Source organism: Adelges cooleyi, unplaced genomic scaffold (genome assembly GCF_023614345.1).
Source record: "Adelges cooleyi isolate 19-005CV unplaced genomic scaffold, UGA_ACOO_1.1 ACOO_flye_CR_arks_rails_tigmint_CR_PRNA_167, whole genome shotgun sequence".
Lineage (NCBI taxonomy): Eukaryota > Metazoa > Arthropoda > Insecta > Hemiptera > Adelgidae > Adelges > Adelges cooleyi.
Genome location: NW_026095824.1, coordinates 950,326 through 973,168, shown reverse-complemented (window position 1 = coordinate 973,168; position 22,843 = coordinate 950,326). Strand labels below are relative to the sequence as shown.

The following is a 22,843-nucleotide window of genomic DNA, read 5'->3' as shown; positions in this document are numbered from 1 at the left end:
AGCAATTTTTTTACACGTTGCCTGGATATACATAAAAAATGTTCATAAGCGAAAGATAATAAAATACAGTAATTTATATTATTTATTATCATTTGCGATGAACCAACGGAACGAAAAGATTTCTGATCTATAGAATTGCTACTCAAAGAAATCGGTTAAGTGGTTTAAAATATACCATGGGTATAGACAAAAAAAAACACATCATTGTAACTACAATACCTTCTCAGTTTCGCATCGAAGCTAAAATATTTGTAGTAAATGTTGAGTATAAATATAGGTGTATATAAAATAATAATACAACCGTGTCTATTAATTTTTAGCTAATTTTTCTAGCATTCTTCTTCAGCATGTCCACTATAATCATCCAAACCAGCCTAACTTCGATCCCTTATAACGTCATGTACATACTTGTTACTGTAATAGCTTATAACAATTATGCCCTGCCATTTGTCATGTTAGACTGATGTTAAAATAATATAAAATGGACCTTATTTATTGATCTGTTTTACATGTTCCTGTGTAATAGAACGGGGCCGTTTCTGTTCTGTGGAATGTTGAAGCAACAAAGTATAGTTAACTTAGATAACTGAGATTCTTGTTGAAATATATTACTTAATCTATATTGTATATATTTCATAAATTTATCAATGTTGGTTATCAGTTGCGTGAACATTACAGTTCGAGTATTAGTACTTGAGTTCGACTTCTTGGTTAAGCCTATGTTTTCTTTTGTTGACATTGATATTATTGTGTATTTTAATTTCTAATTTTCGCTATTTTTGCTGACACATAATTTATAGTCTAAAGAAATACAAAAATATAATACAAATATTGTATATTTATTATGTGCAAACAAATTAAATAATGTAATTGGATTAGTGTGGTTCACTGGTTCGGTTAATTTTACTTTCAAATTATTTTATATTGCATAATGACGTGATTAGAGAAAATCATATTTTTCTAAAAAGCCACTAGAGTTGCGTTCACTATAGTTTGACGATAATTAATCACATGTTATGTGAATGACATGTTTATTACATTCGGTCCGCAAAGAAACAAATTACTACTACCGAAATTATGATTGCACATGTCAGGCAAATTCATTGTAATATGATTTAATAATTTTAGGGCCCGCTTACGATGATGATGTATCTAATGTCTATTAAATTAAAAACCCATTCAGGCCATTTCCCTTCGAAATTTACCTTTAACGTATAATAAAACACTTTATAAGAGCGTCATAATTTATTTATGGAACGTGTTTGTATTTGCTCAATTTTTTAAATCCTTATCCGAGATAACTTTTTATGTAATAATTCTATTTTTTAATATTATAATATTTCAGTCATTAAATACACTAATGTGTATGAGTATATTGATTTTATATTGACATAAAGTGGAATGTTGTCAATTGATTAATTAATCGTTATACTGGACAAACAAGTACAATTATCTTAGTGGTATGTGACGACCATTTGCGGATGTTGTTTTGTACGTTTTGTATAACAGAACAATTATGCACTATAAAATAGCATCTTATTTAGAGAAACTATTTAGAAATATTGATTATAAAGTACATGTGTAATTGAATTTATAAAATTGAATCTAAAATTACATATATGCTTTATAAAAAAAACAATATGAGATATAAATTATGGTTATTATATTGTTCAAAAACCATTAAATATAACTGAAAAAATCAAAATTGTTGAATATCAGTGTGTAAAGAAAAGGTTACCCAATTAAAACAAAACAAAATTGGTAGAAAATAACATGTTAATATGCTAAGAAGCCTATAATTTGATATAGTTCTTTAAGTTTATTTCATACTTTTTTTCTATTCAATTGAACAAAACAACAATACACCATTTTAAAAACCTACAACAGACACCAGCTATACATTTTCAATTTTGTTTTTAAACTTGAATTTCTATTTCTTACCGAAAGACAATTTCGTAAAAATAAACTAATAATGTGTCATTAATATATTTCAATATTTCATTATTTTATTTCTTTATCATAAATCTTTTAAAAATAGGTGGTAACCAGTAGTCTAACTACTGCAACCTTTTTTTTATTTTCCCTTTTTGATCGCAGATTGTTTTACTTATAAGTCTGTAAATAAAACTGAAACCAGTTGTAGTATAATTTATTTATAGTATTTCCATCTTTTTTGTTAGTACTTAAGCTTTCATAAAAAGTTAAAGTTTTACATAACAGCTGCGTGTGTGTGTGTAATTGCAGAGATTTCTTTTAAAAATTATAAAAACGGACAACGAAGAATCAAGAATGTTTAAATTGTTGTACCACGCTACCATTAACTGAACTGAATAAGACACTGAAAAACAATATTAGACCAAATAAACATTTGTGTAATAACAAAAACGTTAAGCTTAACGGTAATTACTTAAACGAATGTGTATTTATTTGACCAGCAGCGTTTAAAATGACTGTTGTACATTACTTGTCTTGTGTAGTATAGTTTAGTTGTTCACGATTTTTGTTATTTCATAAACGCAATCGGTGTTGTTTACATGTGTTTTGTTTTTGAAAACGTAAACTTTATGTAAGGTAAAAGATTTTTCTTCCTTTTTTTCTTTCGAGGAAAAAAGTAACACAGTTTATTTTTTTTTTTTTTTAGACCATACGTGGAAATGTAAACTGCGATTAGTTATGTCAACGAGGAAAAGACACTTGTGACCCCGGCCAAGACAAATTATCATTGTTCTTTTGATTCGAAAACGTAGGAGGGTATAATATACTTAACGCATAAAATATCGTATCGGCGAGGTCGTCAGCTTGCGTTTGATCTTCGATTATATTCTATATAAAAGGCTGGTGGTCGATCGATCAACATTCAAGTTCAAGCTCTTCGCGGGATCGACGGTCGTGCTGGCAAAATGCGTCAATCGTTCGCCGTAAGTCTTCTTGAGTGTCAACACAAATCAAGTAATTCGCACTCCAAGCTAACTTCGTTTCGGTGTTCTTTGCAGTTAACAGTTTTGGCTATCACCGTAGCCGCCGTGTCAGGTTTTCCATGGACAGCTGGCGGCAAAGGTGCAGGCCGTACTAAGGGCAACAACGGCGAAACGGCGCAGCAAGACGACAGGTTCCATCTACAGTCGCCCGACGGACAATATGTATTTGGTCACACCGAGAACAATCAAGTACACCGTCATGTTGATAAAATTTCTACTTAGGCCATAACTTATAATTATAACGCTACTAGAGAAGCAATGATTTTGATCGTGACGTTTTCAAATTAACGCCATTCAAGGTTTTTGCTGTGGCTTAAGAACATAATTAACAACTTGTGTACTAACTACTAACTAGTCACTACAATCCCAATGAATATGCATTTCAATTAATGTTCAAACATAGGGAAGAGCTGAGATGAGGTCTGCAGACGGCACAGTGACCGGGTATTATAGTTACATGGGCGCTGAAGGCAAACTGGTGTATGTCAACTACATTGCCGACAATCACGGATACAGGATTTTGTCTAGCAGCACTGAACCTTTGGATTCTAAGACCGCCAAGGTCGCAGACAAGAATGACTCTAGCAATGACTACGGCAGTGTGTTTTCAGAATTCACTCAGCGCATTAAGGTTTACATTCAAATACGAATCATTTAAAGAAAAAAATCAATCTTTCCCTTTGAAGGAAAGACATTGGATCATGGTCACTTGTTTTTCTAACCCCCTAAGCTGATTTTCTTATCAATAATCTTAAATCAATTGTTTGTGATTGGAGTATCAACAACAAAAGCCATAGAAATGGATAGGGTCATCAATGTCGAACGATTTCGGATAGACCCCAGCCAAAGGACATGTTCATATCAAAAATAGAAGGGGCTGAAATTAGAGCGCCGTAGTGAATTTATGTGAGAGAATTAGAGGGATTAAGTTTAAATAGCTAGTATATGTTGAAAAAAGGCGGGAAATTAAATGGCAAAACGAGTTAGGTTAGAGACTAGAGTAAACAGGGATTATCTAAAAAAGTAGACTAAATAAGAAGTGCTTTAATGATAAAATGTAAGACTTTACGGGGTATAGAGTAGGTAGAGAAACTTGGATGAATGTTGAAGACTTAAATGGCTGACTGGAGAAATGGTGACAAATAGAGTAGTGTGAAGAGAGAGACTATTCGGGAGGCTGACCTATAATAGTATAAGACAAAAAATATAGGAAAAAACTAATATGAATATTTAAATAGTAATATTATTGTTTTATATTTAAAGGACACGGTAGTGCAGAAATCGGGACAGCGGTCGATCGACCTTCCAAATGGTGGTCAACAACAAGAAACTGTCGATCCGCTTTACCCGTCAAATAAGGTAACTAAAAAAATGATCAGTATAGTAAATTTAAATTAAATTAAAATAATTATGACTAAGATGTACAATACGATTTACCAATTCAGGATATTCCGTCTAAACCCGATGGGCAAACCCCAAATCAATTCCCAGACTGGAATCAATTGAAGACTTCGACCACTGAAAAACCATGGGTAAAATTATAACGAAATACAATAATTGAACGATTTACAATTTAATGTCAAAGATAGAATACAATACATAAGAAAACGTATATTATGTCAACATTGTATTTGATAGGACGGGGAAAATACCGACCAAGGACAACATCAACAAGAAGTAATACTTCCTAATCGGGCTGACAGAATTGAACCCAGTAGTGAGCCTAATGTATGTATTCCGCCCATTTTGTTTTACAATTATTTCATACTTCATAGTGTAGCTATTGTAATTTATAGCTGTCTCTAGTCAGCAATGAGTCATCAGTAATGTGATTTGCACGTGTTTTATTTTAACATGATTTTCTGTTGTCTTACTGCAACTCTACACTCATTTGACATTCTTAGGCACGCATTGCTAACGACATCATCGCAACTACCATTTCTCGCGTGGAACAGGCTCAGACCACGCTTTCGTACAACGATCTACCTCAAACTACAGTTCCAAACGTAGAACCTGCTCAGACAACCGACGCCATACTTGAAGAGCTTCAAAGAACTACCGAAATTATCGACAGCCGAGTAGATTTACAGGTAACTAGGATACATAAGTGAACGAATTTAGGACTTTGGGGCGAAAAGCACATTCCCAAACTTTTGGCTTACTAGTGACAAAAAAAATGATTTGAGATTTTATACGATTTGTTTTCAAACAATATATTATAAACACACAGTGTCGACGGTATAATACACAGGTTTAAGAAGTGCATTATTTGAGAATATTAGTTGTTTAGTAAACAGTAATAATCATTAATCGATGTACACTGAAAAATTATAACTTATGCTGCTAGAAGCTATGTCAAGTTAATTAAACACATTGAAAATATGAGTACACGTTTTTAAACGGAATTCCTGTAAAATTACACACTTATGACTATAGTTCACCATGTGATTATTGTAATAATTAGTGATAATTATAAACGACGATAATGTGATTATTAAGTTTAAATTACATGTAAATCAAGGAATGAAAGTATAGCTGACAACTTCAAGTATATTATGTTGTTAAAGACTCATCGTTTAGAAATTCGTGTAGAAAACTATCTATTAAAATAGTTGACTGCGTAAACTGTTGTTAGTTTTATAGTTTTCTTTAAAATCAAGTATAGAGTGCAGTGGAATCGAGGTGCCAATGAAGGATAGGCAGGTATTATTATTATTATTACGATTAGTGAAACGCCGCTCTACTCTCTGCAAACAACTTCATATTTAATATCGGTAAAAAAAATAAAAAATGCCATATCGTTTTTATACATTTTTTTAAATGATTTATAATAGATTTTTTCGGTTATCCTTAACAAAGAAATGTTTGCAATCGATTTTTAATATCTTTAATATATTTCATATAACTAAATTTCCTAATATCAAGTCCTAAACCACGTTTAGAAAAAAATATATACAGATATCTATAACTATTTACTCAGTTTTTATAAAAACCCTCCTCTACCTCCGAAAACATAGAAATACTTGCATCATTATTTTGGATCATTCTAACGTTTTTTTAGGAAGTTGTTATTTGTAGAGTTTGTAAAGTTCAAAAATATAGTACTTAGCTGTTGTGGTTGTTATTTACATGGTTTCGATTTTAAAATAACTTTTTGCAAACAATTTTTAATTTTTATACTGTATATATATATAGCAATTAAATTAGCTATTAAATAACGATATAATTTCACATAAACACTATTACCTTTGCTCTACTTTAGTAAGTGATAAAAAAATTGGTCCAATGGTTATTATCCGAGCTCTCCGCGTCCAAGTTAAAATATTAATTGCTAAAAAAAAAACCAAGTATCGCTCGATAAAGCTCTAAAACATCAAATTGAATTGTAATTTAACAGACAACGACCCGAAGCGATATCAAGGAATTTTCGACCGTGACCATCAGAGATGAACCGACTACAATGCGTTCCACCGACGAGCACAGGCCTAGCGTTAAGGTGAATAAAAGCGGTTGAAAACTGAATTATGTTGTTTTAATCTACTTATAATGCAAAATACAGAAAAATGTTTATTTTATTTCTTCACGCAGGACTCCGCTGAAAGGGACAACGATGCCACGACGGTCAAACCCACGTCTTCGGTTACCGTTCTTGAGGAACACCAAGGACAACAGCAGATCACGACCGAACCTAGTGTCGAAACCGATTATCAAGTGTGTAGCGGTTGTTTTCAGCATATCACGATAATTATATTGTAATAATAACAATAATATTATATATTTGTATATAATAATATAGACTACGACGGTGACGGTGTCATCGAGACGAGAAGAATCTACTGGAGTGACGACGTTCAAGGTAAAAAGAATGGCATAACACTGTGTACTATTTTTGTACTATAGTCTATACAGCGAAATTTGTCTAATATACCGTTTTTTTAATATAAGCGTCTTACTTGGGAGAGGTACAAACGTTGACGTTTAGATATTAGGCCGGACAATCAAAACGCATATTATTATATACCTACCAGTGTTTCCTCTCTTGAAACTAATGTCAACTGAACTAAAGTTAGGTTCTAATATTATTGGGAAATAAATTATTTTAGAGGAGTTATAATTTTCGACAAAGGGAATTTTTTTTAGAAAAACAGGTTCCTACCAACAGGACTGGTTTCAGAAATGCGTTTCCTTTGGAAGCGCTTTTCTCAACAGTCAACACTGACAGTTTTGTATTGGCAAAAAGAGTTGTATACGATTTGAGAGTTGGATCAGAGTCGGAGTCAAGACACACTTTAAAGGAATATTGTGACTGTGTGTGTAGAAAGTATGTAAGTAACGTCACGTGCTCTATGCTGTGCGCATCTTTGATTTGAACTAGGGCAACATTTTCGCTGTATAGTAAAAACGCATAATCGTGCGCGTATTACCTAAATGTAGTAAAGTTATTAATGGTGATAAAAAAAAAAAAACAAAGTAAAACGACGTTAATTTTGCCAACAATGTGTGTTTAAAAGCCCGAAAGCGACCAAAGCCGTGACATGGAAACCACAACAGGCATTCAGCACGTGACCGAAGAAAACGGCCAAGACCGCACCGAGTTCGGGGTAAGGCGACAATTACCTTGTTCTCTGAGCGTTCATTATATTCTGTTTGTCGATGATAATATGATTTTAATTGCTCGTGTCTTTTCACTATACTGTTTTCGATAGACGCCAGAGCCCAGCGGTAGAATCGGAACGACCGTTAGCCCCGGTGACTTGGAAGGACAGACGACCGAGGTAGGCCAAAAGGTTTTTTACCGGTTTCCGCGCACAATATATTGATAACCGGAAAACCGATGAACGATTTTTTTCGTGACAACTGCAGTCGATTGTCATTGTTCAAACAGTACTATAATAGTATTATAATATACCAAGGAAATAATTCGTTTCCTTTTACTACTAACAATATGGCCACAACGTTTCCGTTAAAATCGCTAGTGCTTAGTTTGATAAATAACAATAATAAAATAACACTATCTTTTTATTTTTACACAGGCGCAGGTACAAGAAATATCGTGGCCCGAAATACCTCAACAGCCCAAACCGGTACCGCAAGATTTGGTAATAAATTACATTAAATGTTCAGCCCTAACCTATCCCAACTTATTAACCCATTTATCAGTAGACAAATAATTACTTTTCCTTTAGGTACCTATGGAGTATTCTGAAGACGAAGGATCGACCAAGAGTCCGGCTGGCACTAAAACGCCTTATTCGAGACGGGTAAGGTAATGGCGATTTAACAATATTAAGACGGCCCAAACAAAGTTATTGGTGTTTTTTCGTCATTGTGTTTATGATATTTATAACAGCTATTTCTTATAGACGAGACAGTTCCATAAGTTAGAAGAAGAAGTCAAGAAGACGGCAAACGATTCGGAAATCATTGAAACCACTACTTTCGCTCCAGAAACTGCAACTGTATTTGATTTCCCGAAATTCTATTTAATTGGCTAAATACCTGTAGTCGTTTTAATTGTGAACCGTGTAATTACTTGCTACTAAATGTTCGATAATGTAATGTTTTCATCGCCGCTATAATATTATTATAACCATATTATTAATAGTTAACGAATAAAAACAAATGGTTTCATTTGTCTGGTACATTATTAAACATTGATCAATTATAAAAAAACTCGTCTTAACAAATAAACAGTTTGCTGTCTTTAAAAAAAAAAAAGCGAAAAACTATTTTGTAATTGAAGCGTGTTCTAAAATAGGGAAAGCGTTGAAAATGGTTCGTTCATAAATTGTTGGATGAGCAATTGACAACTCCGGTAGAACAATATTCTCTTCACAAAGTTGCCAAATAATTAACGCCCGTTATTATAACACCATTGCACACATTGCAACTGAAAACAAAAATAGGATTAATTAATCATATGTATATATTGGCCAAATTGTATTATTTCACATCATTCCGACTACTTAAGTCTTGAAATAAATGAAATAAAATTAATACAAATTATCTACAATCCTACACTAGTTAATTGTTGTGCAATTATCAGTTAAGAATTACATGGGAATTGAGTGTTATCTAGTAAATTTTAATATGATATTTTCTGTGCGTTATTATAATTTATTTAATGTGTTATGAATAAGTAGACAGCTAGGTTTTGGTTCTACATTTTAACTTGATTCCCTGAAAAGTGATGGTAGTAATAAATTGTATTGTACATTCTATTATACTATCATTTTTCATTTTTGTACAATTATTAATCCATGTTTATTGCGTAGTAATTACATAATGTGTACTGTGCAGTGTGTACCTACGTATTTTGTATAATTAAAGAGTTAGAATAAAGTACACCCGATTTGACAATTACCTATATAGTTTTAATTTTTAAAAATTTCAACCTAAGTCGTTTTTGTACTGTTGAGTTAATATTTTTTTGAGTTTGGTTAAGTTAAAAATCCATGACGATTGACGGTTATCGTTTAGCAATTCACGGTTGATTCAACTCAACACATTAAGAGCACAACTACTGGATAAAGTCACTTAGGTGTAATTTTACCTATCAGAGTTCAGATTTAGTTATTTTAACTAGTCGTTGTTAAAATATATGAATGTAACTGATTTTGTGCAAAAAGTTAAGTGGTCATTTTCACATCTATTAAATATCACCACGGACCGAACCCGCCTCTAATTTATGTGAATGTTCAAACGTCAACCCTTCTGGTATGAAGTCTGTGGTCTGCGTAACAATGAAGACTATCGTTCAAGTCTTTCAACCGAAAACCCGATGCACGTGTTTCACCGTATCTCCTGTCACGTGGGCAAATAATTAATATAATAATAGCCGTATAGTGACAACAGGCAGATTCTATAATACAATATAGAGGTAAATATGATTATAGTTTTACGTTATTATTAATTATTATTGTCGTAAAGTGTCACTTCTGTCTGCCGGTTCGTTACGAACGTCAATAAAAAAACAATATCAGGGGTTTGTGGTAGAACAACGCCGACCGGGTGTGTACACACACAGCTGTTGGTCGTTTACGACTTGAGCTATCTGTTATTCAATTATTACTGTCTACTATGTAGTATATTGTAGTGTCTAACACAAGTACATAGCGTAGGTATAGTCGGTCGTCTGTCACAGGGCAACGGCGAAAAACAAAAACGCCGAAACGGGCTGACGTGCTCAGCTAGCGCGACAAGCGTACCGGAGGAAGGGCAGGCGAACGGGTTGTTACCGGTGACAACACGGCGTAAAGAGGGAAGGGAACAGTAGTTTGTAACACACGGGTAAACACTGAACGCCTGACGGTAAAACTTAAAACAGTCGTTACATAGCAACGGGTGTCGGTGCACGTGCGGTAAATGATAATAATTATTATCCGCGTCGGTCGTTGAGTTCCACGATAAAAATCGCTAATTATATTATTACACATACAATACTCGAAGCGTTGTATTTTTCTTTGGTGTTTCCGTTTCGTTTACACGGGACTGTGTGTGTGCGTTCCTGCAAGTAGTCGGTGGCCAATAAAGGGTTACCTTAGACTTTGAGTGTACAAACGGCGGCACGGTGGATAATATCCTCCAGCGCCGTGTTCGGGTAAGAAGAATTTATTTTGATTTTGTTAAGCATTAATATATGTATTACAATGATTATCGATCAGTATATATGGCCGAAGCTTGCTTTAAACCGCACCTATCCCGCTAACACGTCATCAATACAATGGAAGTTCCCACGAGTTACCGAGATGAACTTCTATTATTTTTATGGTACTTGGAATAGGACTGATCAGTTGTTGAGTGTTTGGTCATAAAATATACTACTTGCCTGTGTGCTTTGGACTGTTCATGTACGAGGTAGATACATATGTGTATAGAGTCGCTTTAGACTTAAAAAGATAACCCTTGATATCACAGGGGGAAATATACCAATAATTTGGTTAGAGTTAATTGAAGTTAGTTTAATTGCAGAGTTTAAATCGAGACTGCTAACGAAATAAATAGTTGTACCAACTATATACACACACATAACCATAATTATAGTTAGTCCAACTATGTAGTTTTTCCGTGTAGCAGTGTCGGATTAACCAAAAAGCACTACTTTAGACCATTCTAGGGCCTATGGACACAGCCTTACAACTAACAATAGTATAACCGGTCTAATGGCCCAGACTAATAAAAAAAAATAAAACTTCTACATCTGTCATATATCATTCAATTACAAAAAAATAAAAATTAATGTAATTAATGTACTACGCTATTATATGTAAATCTAATACGATCGAGATTTCGAGGTAGGGGCTAATATTTTTGTAATATTTTTATGATAAAGATTATAAAGAGTCAAGAGGTAATAGAAATTAAACGTGAGTGCTTAAAGTGTTAATGTTAATCTTCACAGTTTACAGGAGTGTTCTGAAAACTAAAGTCCGCATTCCCTACGAATAGGTAGATCTGAGACCTGAATATAGATTCATTACATATCTTTGTCTATTTAAATATTAGAAAATTAATGGTACATATATTTATTGAGAACAATATCCAATTTAAGTAGTAATTTATTATTTATTTAAGTTTTAACCAGTAGCTTCTTAATACATACCTCTTGTTCATCGTGGTAAAATTTTAAATACGAAATTGTGTATTTCTGTTGTGCAAACAGAAATAATAATATTTAAGTGGATAAGTTTATTAAAACTTTTGTACAATAGTGTAAATAATATATATTATTAAATTAGAATAATATACAGTAAGCGAAAATACTGTAAATGAAAAATGAATGACAAGTGAAAACAACAGACGATTTGTGGATACTGTTACTTTGAAAATAACTAAAAACTATGGTTTACACATGAATGAGCAAAATATATTGTGGTAATGCCTACTTATATTTTTACATTTTTTCAACCATTTATTTTGTAAAAAACCAGATTATTTGTCTTTTCCAAATCGTTCAACACACAATTATAATACCAAATACGTGACGAGAGTAAAATGTGTAAAAAAAACATGTGGAAGATTCTTTTCAATCGTTAATACCCGTAGGCATATTAATATGATAGTAAAGAGGACGATTCGAGGGGGACTATTAATATCTCGGCTTGTTTACTAGCGTTAGACTTTGTGTAGTCAACGGGATTATTATTTTTTTTACCGTGCTATTTTTTTAATTTAATAAGCCTATTATATACATATTATTTGGTGTAGCCCGTTTAGGAGAATACACGTGTTTTGCTTCCTTAAAACGAATATATAAATATTAGTAATCTTGTTTATCAGTTCATTGGCTAACCAATTTCGAACCATTTCGAACGAATATAATAAATTGGATTTTCAACTATACATGAAAATTATAAACAATAAAAAAAATAAACAAAAGTGGCTTCTTGATACATTAGTAATTTGTTTATATTATTATACTGGTTATTGATGTTATTAGAGTCAAAGGCTGCCGTCAGCTGTATCTGAATGACCAATTCGCTAAATTTGTATTTCATCCAAACTCGATTGGCAGAAAATAAAGTCATAACACCTGATGAGAAATCAACCCCCAAATCAAATAACTATGGCCCTGGTATAAGGGGTGGGTTTTTAAATCTTTAGAAAGAACTTTACCTGCACCACACAGAATAAAATACATAACTAAATTTGATCAATGGCGTGATGAACTATTATAGACAAAATTTTTGTTTGTTTTTTACACAAAAAGTGGATATCCTTCCTCGACATTTTCTTACTATGACGCCGAGACTTCATAAAAATCTTATCACCACGCCATTGGATTCGGTGTAAAATTGATGACTTATGGCGAAATTGTATATGATGATAAAGTTTGTAAGAAATCGTATACGAAAATTAAACTACACTGCGGGAAAGTGAAGAGAAATTCCGTAACGACAACACGAGTAAAGGAATTGAATTAAAATTTAATAGGCGACGCTATTATTTGATAGGCAAATTAATTGAGTATACAATAAGCTAGACGGTCGTTGGTATGTAGAAATGTAGCTGTTGGCGTTGGCTATTTTAAATGGTAATACGGAATACCGAAGGTGGTAAAACATAATGAGAGAAAAAAAGTAAGAGTTCAAATCAAGTACAGCGACAGACACCGAAGCCACCAAAAGAAGAATCACTTAAAACGTACGGTTCAAGGTGGCCAATCATTTTTTTTTTTTTTTTTACATACATGGCAAATTAAAAACCGGTGTCGGCTGCTGCAAGCGTGTAGTGTTAATAATAATAATATGGAGCAGTGCAATTTTCACGTTTGCGTTCGTTTTGTTGTGCGCCAAAGTGGTCCGTCCGTACGCGACACCGGTATTTTCCAATGAACAACAGAAACGTCGGCCGAGGCGCACAGACCGTTTATTCATTGTCATATCTCGCGGTGTATTCACTGTTGTTGCCGGGTTCGTCTTAACCTGAGAACCGTTTCGTGGCACATATACTTTAAACATATAATATATCTACATATTTGTATACCTATGTACATATGTATGTATGTACAAGAGCAATTTGCGACGTTTTGTATCCTCGACCGACCGACCGGCCCGTGTACACCTACGTGAGCTCTAGAAATTTCACAATAGTATATAAGACGCCGAAACTAATTGAATTATAATAAACGAAAATAATAATAACATGTATTATGTAGAATAATAGAACCTAGTTTGTTGTATTGTTGTTGTTATTACAGACGATTGGGCGGTTCATCTGTGCGGCGGCGGCGGTCGGAGTGAAAACGTCGAATCATGAGCACGAGATTTCACAAGTAAGTACAAACGATTTTGTGTTATTGCACTATTAACACTTGTCTGGTGGTCGGGGCGACGAATTTGTACCGTGATTATATTTTTATTGAAACATTGAAATTATCGTAAAAAATATTACAGTTGTAAACACGCTTTGTGGTAATATTTATTTTTTTGCATTATTTATACATTTTTACTCGGTTTATACAACGCGGCTTTCTCGAAATCGCTATACAATTATTATTGCTGTTTATCTCTATCGTCTGATCGAACGTGACGGCGGTGGGTAGTGCCGTGTTGAAGATGATTAATCGCCGACGGGACTGTTTGAACGTTTCCAATAATTAACTAAAAAACTAACAATGTAAAATACACTATACTCGCTCTCCTATCTAGATTTTCATTCTTCCGCCAAATTACAATAATTGCTCAATCCGGTAAGTTTTTTTTTCTGTTGTTGTAACTGTTGAACAATGGTTTTGAGTCCTGTTAATTAGACTAATTGACATTATCCAATACATATGTGATGTACCATTGTTTTATTCCAAAATGTAACCTACCCTATTTAGATGATCCGTCATATTGTTATAACTTGTTGTTTTTATTTTTATTTGTGTAATAATGACAAAGTCGTTTTTAAAAATACAATGTAATAACTATTTTTTTTAAAAAAATACTAAAAGCTACTTGATAAGAAGGTTTTTTTGAAATAATTATTTTATACGTGGGACGAGTGTCGCCTGTACGCTCAAGGCCTCTTATTCATAATATTATTAAGCCATATTCACTTTTGTAGACTAATAGGTAGGCACACATATCGTTGTGTATAAATCCCTTTACATTTATATTCAGTTAAAATCTAAAGAAATTACAAAGAGGAGTTCTAAGGATGTTGCATAATAATTACTATTTAAAAAATGTACAATTGTCTCATGTATGTTAAGGTTACAAATCATCTTCATAGTTTTTTACCATCAGACTTATAATATAATTGTTACCCTGTACACTTCATATTCGGTTATAATTTTTATTAAACGGTTATCATTCATAAATAGCTGAGAGTGACTCATAAAACAAAGCATAACATTATGTTTGTTTTTTCACTGATCTGACAACGAGCAGCTGTCGAATAACATTTTCCTCTAATTAAATGTCTTGTTGCGTTAATATGTATCAGTGCGTGCAAGTTCAGTAGCTATTTAAGCGTTTTATATTATTAACGAACAATTAAACTATCACTGAATTCGTTTTGATTGCAATAATAATTGAATTTCACGTTACTTGATCTCTTTTTTATTGAGCTAGTATTTTCACTTGTAATATTTAATCTGTTTTGCATCCCTGTTGTATGTATAAATCTCCAAAACTGAATTGTATGGCACATTTTGGATTTGATCTTTATATATTTTAATATAAAAAAGTCAGACAATTTATAAATTCTATGAGGTAATATTTTTGTCCTGGTTAGATTTAGTTTGGTCTCTAAAATAAACTATTTGGAATAAATGTATTCTTTGACCTTAGTAATGAGAGAATAAAATATGTATATATGTTGGTTCAAGATTATTATATTATTATAAAAATGCGAGGTTTCGCAAGATTGCAGAAAACATGGTTTAAATTCTGTAACAATAAGTGTCTAAGCGGTTGATAAACCACAAATATTGTCGCGACGGTTTATCCCGTTAAATATGCAGTTAGGATAAAATTATATTTTGCGTCTTGAGATTCAAAAAAGTAACATTTATTCATAAACATTTTGGATAGAAAATAAAACATCCTATAAGTCAAATTTGTAAAATATTTTAATGATTTTGACTATATTTTCTTGTTATCGTAAGTAAAATATGTATAAGTAAGTATGTACAAGTATATGTTAAGATTTATGTGCAACTAACATAATGAACATCCTGGTTGATCAAATACCTTTTATTTCATGTTACAAATAAGTGCAAAACTACTATTGATTTTTGTGCACGTTTATCTAATAAAATAAAATATTGATATTTGAACAAAATTATAATAATGGATTAGAATATTTTGCTAAAATAATTACAATGTTAAATGTGACCAGATGTATTCTACATATTTACAATATCCCAATTAAAAATCATAACTCATAAGCTTCATTGTCATGACCTTTTAGAAATTTATAAAAAAAAAAACTCGGACACACTGAAATGTACATTTCAATGGCAATCGACATTGACCATATTCCAAACATATTCACTATCTACAATTTATGCATGTACGTTGAACAGTCAGTTAAACGCAAACGGTGCAATGCCCTGACCGACTCGATGGTTTTGTACAATTCCGGACAAAGCCAACATGTAATTATCATCGCGTTCTACATCATCATTGGCAAAGTGTGTGTAAATTATTAAAAAAAAAACCAACTCCGGAAACGCCCAAACGCATATTGTGTGTGTATCGTACCTATTCTGACATATTTTATACAGATCCAATCAGTAGCTATGTTTTACCCTAATAGAGCTAATACTAGAAATTCGTTCTTCACTTTACAATAATTCACAATGAGGATTTGAAAATATAAAACAACATTAGACGGATATTGATGTATTTTACAATTTACAATTCAATAGTTACATGGAAAAAAGGAACTAATTAATCATAGCCCATAGGCATTAGGAGTTTAAAACAAACTGTTTTATTTAACGTTTGGGAATGGTAATATTATCTTTGACCGCTCATACTATTCGATTTAATTGAACGTGGGTCACTCTAACTGACTTGTCTGCACTTGGAAATAGATATTTCAAAATTACCTTTCTTATCCACTTCTATTTTTGTTTAATGACCGATACGAAACACAACACAGATTTACCGTTGTGGGAAAACATCCGTAAGTCTCGATGTCCATCAAGCCAACGCGTTAATCTAAAAGCAAACAATACCCATCGTGCATTCCGTGTATTATAGGAATCGCGCGTTACGAAATTGCTTTCTAATAGCTTCGAGATTAAGGACACCTCCGCAATAGCCTTCCATAATAAGCGTCGCTCCGTGTCCTTTCACCGAACCAGAAAATGTACAGTTTTCAAATGTCCGGCACTCGATTATTTTGTGTTTGTATTGTAATTATTATTTGACGAAACCACAAGCAACGCTTAAACGTTTGTCTTGTCCGGATTGTGCTCGAGTTTGTTAATGTACCTACTTTAATGTGGCTATGGCTAACGCCGTTGTTTTATGTGCAGGGCTGCTCAAGACGGTTTTGTTAACATACTGAAAGAAGCGACGAAACGAGATTGCAACGCCAAAGACGAGGACGGTATGACGCCCACTCTATGGGCCGCTTTCAAAGGACACTTGGAGGCGCTCAGAATACTCGTCGGAAGAGGGTAAGGTCACAAAACTAGTGTTTTTTTAATTTAAATTTAAATTTAATTTTTAAACGATCGGTGGGAAAGCGTGATACGCCTTAAGCCACGACTAATCGGAGCTGATGTAGTCGCAAATGATCAAGGCATAATAAAAAAAAAACGACGTTTATAATAAGAAAAAATTACCTAAGATTCTTTGAAGACATTAAAAAAAACAACATATAACCTTCACGATATTTCGTTATCCGTCGCTGTTCGTAATAATATGAAAATAATTAACAAAAACTGAGATTTCAATGATTAACAGTGTACAAAAAATAGAATTGGTCATTGTTCGTCAAACGTAACACGGTTCAAATTATTTATCAGTTTTTTTCACGACAGAAATAATGACCAGGGCCGGCGCAAAGCATAGGCAACATAAGTTTATTACCTTGAGCGGAATTTTCTGCAAAATCTCTTTAGTTTGCCTAGGTTGAAATATTATACAGAGCCGGCCCTGAAAATTACTATTAAAAGTGCAAAGTTTAATTAATTTAAACAAATTGTATTTATTAAGTTGGATTTATTTTACATGTTATATTTTCTAGAGGCGATCCAGAGAAATGTAACTACCATTTAGGCCAAAACGCTTTACACTTGGCTGCTTCCAGGGGTCATATGGGTTGCGTTACCTTTCTGGTGGGGTTCGACGTTAACCTTTGGGCTTTGGACTTGGATTTGTTGACGGCCATGCAGTTGGCGGCCATACACGGCAAATCTCAAGTTTTGCAGTACTTGGACAAAGCGGCCGCAGCACAAACATTGCAAAACCCGTTAGTATAATAATATAAGTACAATAATGTGTTCGTTCAAGTTGTTTGGGAATTTTATTATTAAGTGCGACGTCTGCTGCGTTTGGTTTTAGGAAGAGGGTGGAAGCTAAAAAGGATAAGGCGCAAAAAGACGCGGAAAGAAATCAGAAAAAATACGACGACCGGATGAAAAAAGAAAGAGAAAAAGAAAAAAAACAAATTAAAAAAGTCGAAAAGGAGTATTTAGGTGGCAATAAAGTAGACTCCGATACCGCCATACCTACCGTTCGAGTAATACCTGCTTCGTGAGTAGAATATAATATGATGATTTTAGTTTAACATAATATACAAATATTACTAAGTAATTAAAACTGAAGTAATTTAGATAATTTTTGAGCCGGGTAAAAAAGTTAGTGAGTTAACTCCAGAAGTTAATGCGAATCGACTATTACATGAAAACGTGGTAGTTATTGAATAATGGTAGAAATAATGGATTTCAGCATTGTCCAAGTAAAAAAATAGATTGATTATAAATTATAAATTAATATTTAAATTGGGCCAATAATACAGTTTTTATTTGGATATTATGCTATTATAATAGCATAAAATTATTTTTACTATCATTATTATGTTAACATGCATGGCTAAATCTGAATTTGACTAATACTGACTAACCTAGGTAATCCTAAGGAAACCCTAAAACTAAAAAATATCCAGTAATTTCGTATAGAATGTTACTAAAATAATTAGCCGATAAAAAAAGCGACAAAAATTGTCTAAGCTTCTTTTTTAATTTGACGGCAGCTGTTACTTATTTGGCCTTGCTATTGTTATTATGTTTTTTTTTAGCTTGAGAAAATCGTCGTCAGACCTGTCGTGTAAATCGTTTACCGAAATTGTAGGATCAGGTACCATAAAAAAGCCGTTGGTCAGCACCGGCGGGGTGAAGAAAATATTGGACAGGAAAATTAAGGCAATGGACGGTAACGGCAACCGAACCACTAACAAATCGACGTTCAGACTTCTTAAAGACGTGAGTGAGCAGTTACTACTTAGAAACCGGCGGTGTTGTAATTTAAAACATTTTTAAAAACGTAATTTTTTATAACGGGCCGGGGTAGCGAATTCATGAACCTAAAACTAGATTGCGGTGTTCAATAATATTATTTTTGTTTATTTAATTATATAATTATTATTATTCATTTATTTCTATATATTTTTATTTATTTTAAAATTATTTGAAATTGTATCATATTTGTATTTTGGCACGTTGCAAATATCCTTTTTGAGTTGGTATATCGGATTCAGTTTCAACCTGTTTTTTTACTTTATTCATTTTGGTGTACAATTAATGTACTTTTCTTTTCGTAATACGAATATTATTATATTATAATTATTACAAAACGATATACTTAACGCCTCTGGTTATTTGAGTGTATTGTTTTTCCGCCTTACTAAGCGTATGCAAATGTTTACTCTTATCCAGTGGATATAAAAGAACGTTCCTATTGTTACGCAACAATGTTTCGTTTTTGCATACTAACTATAAACTATTATAAATTTATTAATGTAATTCAAAGCACGGTGATCCGTAGGTCGAAGACAGTACCAGCGTGCGGACCATGACGTCCAACGGTGACTCTCAGATAATTTATGTGAACTCGTACGAAAACGATAACGGAGGTAATGCTTTGGCCGTTTTTATAACTATTATACTATCTTCGCCATTATAATATTCATAAGACAACAGCTGACAATTTTGACTATCTCAACTGTATTGCCACAGAAGACGTACGGTACAGCGAAGTAATGGAATTGTTTTAAGTTCTTCGATTTCGCTTTTAGTAACTATTAATAAGTAGGCACGACAAAATAATAATGTACATAATAAAAACACTATACAATGAATGCGATTCAGCTAAAAAAAAATCGGAAAAAAACAACGCTATGGTTAGGTTAAGCGGGAAAGGATAAGCTTAAGACAAGACAAATACATTCGAACGGATTTTGATGGATTGACACGGTACCTTAAAATTAACGACGCTAGACAATTACATATATTATATATTACTGTTATACATACACATACAGCTAGCTGATATAGTTGGTATTCTTCATTGTCGCCGTAAAATATTGTATCAGGTTGGTTCTATTGGGGAATAGGAAATCGTGTCCCGTGACTGAGAGAGAAGTAATTTTAATTCATAGTCAAAATTTAGATACACTTTGACAATGGATGGGTAATACATATTATATTGATGTATAACAGTTAACACGCCTATACATAAATAGGTTCGATTGATGTGACCCAGACAGAGTCGACAGATGGCCATAGTTATATATCCAAATAAGATTAATTTATATTGAATTGAAACAACGTAGGTCTTGATATGAAAATTGTATTTTCTTTCAGGAAAGAGAGGTAGAATATCGGACGTGTTTGAATTGCACCGAACGATATCTCAGCCTGACTTTTTGATGAACCTGCACAACAACGACTTAAACAATATGCACAGACACGACCAGGGCAGTATGTTCGACAGACCTGGTTTTGGAAGCGTTGCGTTTAGGAAAAAGTAAGTTTGAACCGGTCACATAAAAAAGTAATGCATACACAATTCACATTTCATTATTCGAGAGGGAAATAAAAATTAAATTAAAAATTGATATTTTAAGAGGAATGAATATCACACGGACTGTTGTGACTTACGATAAAATATCTAAACATCATAATGCATATTAATAATACCTATTTCCGTCAATGCAGTTGTCGAGCACGCTGTATACACAGCTGTTGTGTAAGGCAGCGTTTATAACGGTTTTTATACCTAGACTAGACAATTACTAGACAACTGTTCCGGTATAGAAAAGTACCACAGCAGGGAGGTAAATTACTCTTGTGATAAAACGTTCGCGTCACAGAAAAGCAAATATATATTTAAAAAAAAAAAAACAATAATAATAATAAAAAATAAGGAAATCCGAAACAAATAAATTACCGGTAGAATCCATCGGCAGTTCGACGGGCTGTCGTGAGATTTCAGACAAAAATAAAAACTTTTTTTCTTTTTCTTAATTTTTTTTTTAGCATAACTACAATCCCGGTTCCGGACGTATCCAGAGCGACCATAGAAGACGAACAATGCAGCATCGGTAGTGCGGGCAGCCTAGTGAAGCGAAACCAACCCAGCAGCACCATGTCCTGGGACGAATTTCAGAACAGCGACGGTAATAGCACTCCGTGATTTATCGTTATAATAATAGTTATTATTGTTGTTATCCTGATGCAGTATTATGCTACATACTAGTAAAGTGTATGTATGCATTAAAAAAAAAGAACATTTTTTTTATCCCTACACGAGGATAAAAAAAAATTCAAACAAAAATCATGCTATGATTGTTTTTTTTTAAATCATTTTGTAATGAGAGAAAAAACTGACAAACAAACCCGTAAACCCTAACGCGTTTATTATATACTTATTAAAATATAATACAATTATAGTTTGCACAGTGTACACGCACAGTTACAGTGTCTGGAACATCTAACTCAATAAGAACTCAATGCCTAGTAATTACACTATCACAATATTTTCAAATTTCAGTAGGCGATTCTGAATTTTTGTGCAAATGTTGTGTTTGTATTTCTCAAAAATATTAAATTACTTTTTTAGCCTTTTGCAGGATTTTTGTATATAAGTTGTAAATATAATTCAAATAATATCTTGGTTTTGGTTAGATAATCGGTTTAATAAATAACTTAGGATTTTAGAAGGAGAAAAAAAACATTAAAATTGGGTACGACAAGAATTATTGAAATTTTCAAAATTGCATAAGAGTAAGACCATCTTGTGTATGATAGAACAATAGTATAACTACACCTTCATAATAATAACAATAATGATTCTTATATTAATTATCATATCTATAAGGCTAACTTCACTTCGATCATTGTTGCGTTGCTCATTACTCAACATTAATGTATTCAACTATTAAAATCCAAGTTGCAGTTCTGAAGTTGCAAGCTTAATATTAAGTATATACATGATGGTATTACGTAAAGTGTCCTGGTTTATTGAAAAATAGTTTTGTACTTGTATTGTTTTCTAAATAACGTTTTTGCTGTTTCAGAGGAAAATATAGCGTTAAACGGACGCAGTGCCAAGTGGTCGGTAGTACATAATTTTTTGGTCTCGGCCGGTGTGGGCGAATACGTCCAAAAGTTTATCGAGCAGCAAGTAGACCTGGACGCTCTGTTTATGCTCGACGACCAGGATCTCATCTCTCTCGGTCTGCCACTAGGTCCAAGAAAGAAACTTTTAAAAGCCATAGCTGAACGGGACACGATAAAGCGTGTCAATGGAATGGACAACGAATCTGGCAAAATTGTTCAATGAGTTTTGTTCGACACACAATATGTTTTTTAGGTGTATAGTTCCACAATTTTTTTAACCACTTGTTTGTACGTGTTAAATGTTGTTTTCGAATTTTCTGGTAGGACAAAAGTAAAAATTTAACATATTATATAATATATTGATTACTAAAAAAATGTTAACATTCTTTTAAAAAAAAAAATTCAATTGCTGTAAGATTAACCCGCGTTCAATTAAACAAATTCTCCGTTAAAGCGGAGTAGACATTTTATCTGAGTCTGAGTAATAATTATAATGTATGCTACTTAATAAACACGTTAAAAACATGAAATGTCTTTAAAACATACCAAGTAATTTATTTTATTTTCATTGCGATGACTGGCGAAATCTAGACTGTCATTTGTTATGTTTAACGTTAGAAATAAGTAATAACTTCCTTGTAATTTTTTTATTTATTTATTGTTGTTTATAAATATTATTGGACAATAAAAGATAATAGAGAAGTGGGATGTTTGTTATGTTGCCTATTGTCTATGTATAAGGGGCTATAATGTCAAGCACGAATTATTATAAGATATAATTCTCATAATCGTTTCGTCG

At 32.9% G+C, this 22,843-nt stretch overlaps 2 protein-coding genes across 7 annotated transcripts; both read left to right on the top strand.

Moving 5' to 3' along the window:
- The first annotated feature begins 2,846 nt into the window (after nucleotides 1–2,846).
- LOC126832791 (uncharacterized) lies at nucleotides 2,847–8,645 on the top strand. 3 transcript variants are annotated; one of them, XM_050563740.1, is made up of 15 exons: nucleotides 2,847–2,918; nucleotides 2,994–3,167; nucleotides 3,382–3,609; nucleotides 4,242–4,337; nucleotides 4,424–4,510; nucleotides 4,617–4,706; nucleotides 4,883–5,068; nucleotides 6,376–6,474; nucleotides 6,567–6,689; nucleotides 6,775–6,834; nucleotides 7,490–7,579; nucleotides 7,685–7,753; nucleotides 8,012–8,077; nucleotides 8,165–8,239; nucleotides 8,342–8,645. In XM_050563740.1, the coding sequence occupies exons 1-15, from the start codon at nucleotides 2,901–2,903 to the stop codon at nucleotides 8,471–8,473; spliced, it is 1,593 nt and encodes a 530-aa protein (XP_050419697.1). In that variant the 5' UTR covers nucleotides 2,847–2,900; the 3' UTR covers nucleotides 8,474–8,645. The 3 variants fall into 3 exon arrangements, with proteins under 3 accessions (XP_050419697.1, XP_050419698.1, XP_050419699.1); XM_050563741.1 differs by having other exon boundaries at nucleotides 8,165–8,244; nucleotides 8,342–8,484; XM_050563742.1 differs by having other exon boundaries at nucleotides 8,165–8,244; nucleotides 8,329–8,409.
- Nucleotides 8,646–10,319: 1,674 nt separating this feature from the next.
- On the top strand, nucleotides 10,320–22,663 carry LOC126832783 (pre-mRNA splicing regulator USH1G). Of its 4 annotated transcripts, none has more exons than XM_050563727.1 (10): nucleotides 10,320–10,578; nucleotides 13,678–13,752; nucleotides 16,954–17,097; nucleotides 17,670–17,894; nucleotides 17,987–18,178; nucleotides 18,723–18,906; nucleotides 19,469–19,556; nucleotides 20,287–20,449; nucleotides 20,962–21,101; nucleotides 22,002–22,663. In XM_050563727.1, exons 2-10 carry the CDS (start codon nucleotides 13,733–13,735, stop codon nucleotides 22,265–22,267), a joined length of 1,422 nt encoding a protein of 473 aa, XP_050419684.1. In that variant the 5' UTR covers nucleotides 10,320–10,578; nucleotides 13,678–13,732; the 3' UTR covers nucleotides 22,268–22,663. The 4 variants fall into 4 exon arrangements, with proteins under 4 accessions (XP_050419684.1, XP_050419683.1, XP_050419685.1 ...); XM_050563726.1 differs by having other exon boundaries at nucleotides 17,936–18,178; XM_050563728.1 differs by lacking the exons at nucleotides 10,320–10,578; nucleotides 13,678–13,752 and adding an exon at nucleotides 13,967–14,169 and having other exon boundaries at nucleotides 17,936–18,178.
- Nucleotides 22,664–22,843: the final 180 nt, after the last annotated feature.

What these genes read in the sequence shown, in the direction of transcription:
- LOC126832791 (XM_050563740.1), top strand. An exon ending in GTCACACCGAGAACAATCAA is followed by an intron (nt 3,168 to 3,381) that starts GTACACCGTCAT and finishes GTTCAAACATAG; the next exon opens with GGAAGAGCTGAGATGAGGTC. An exon ending in AAGACCGCACCGAGTTCGGG is followed by an intron (nt 7,580 to 7,684) that starts GTAAGGCGACAA and finishes TGTTTTCGATAG; the next exon opens with ACGCCAGAGCCCAGCGGTAG.
- LOC126832783 (XM_050563726.1), top strand. Translation starts at nt 13,733, where the DNA reads ATGAGCACGAGATTTCACAA. An exon ending in CGTTCAGACTTCTTAAAGAC is followed by an intron (nt 18,907 to 19,468) that starts GTGAGTGAGCAG and finishes GGTGATCCGTAG; the next exon opens with GTCGAAGACAGTACCAGCGT. An exon ending in CGAATTTCAGAACAGCGACG is followed by an intron (nt 21,102 to 22,001) that starts GTAATAGCACTC and finishes TTGCTGTTTCAG; the next exon opens with AGGAAAATATAGCGTTAAAC.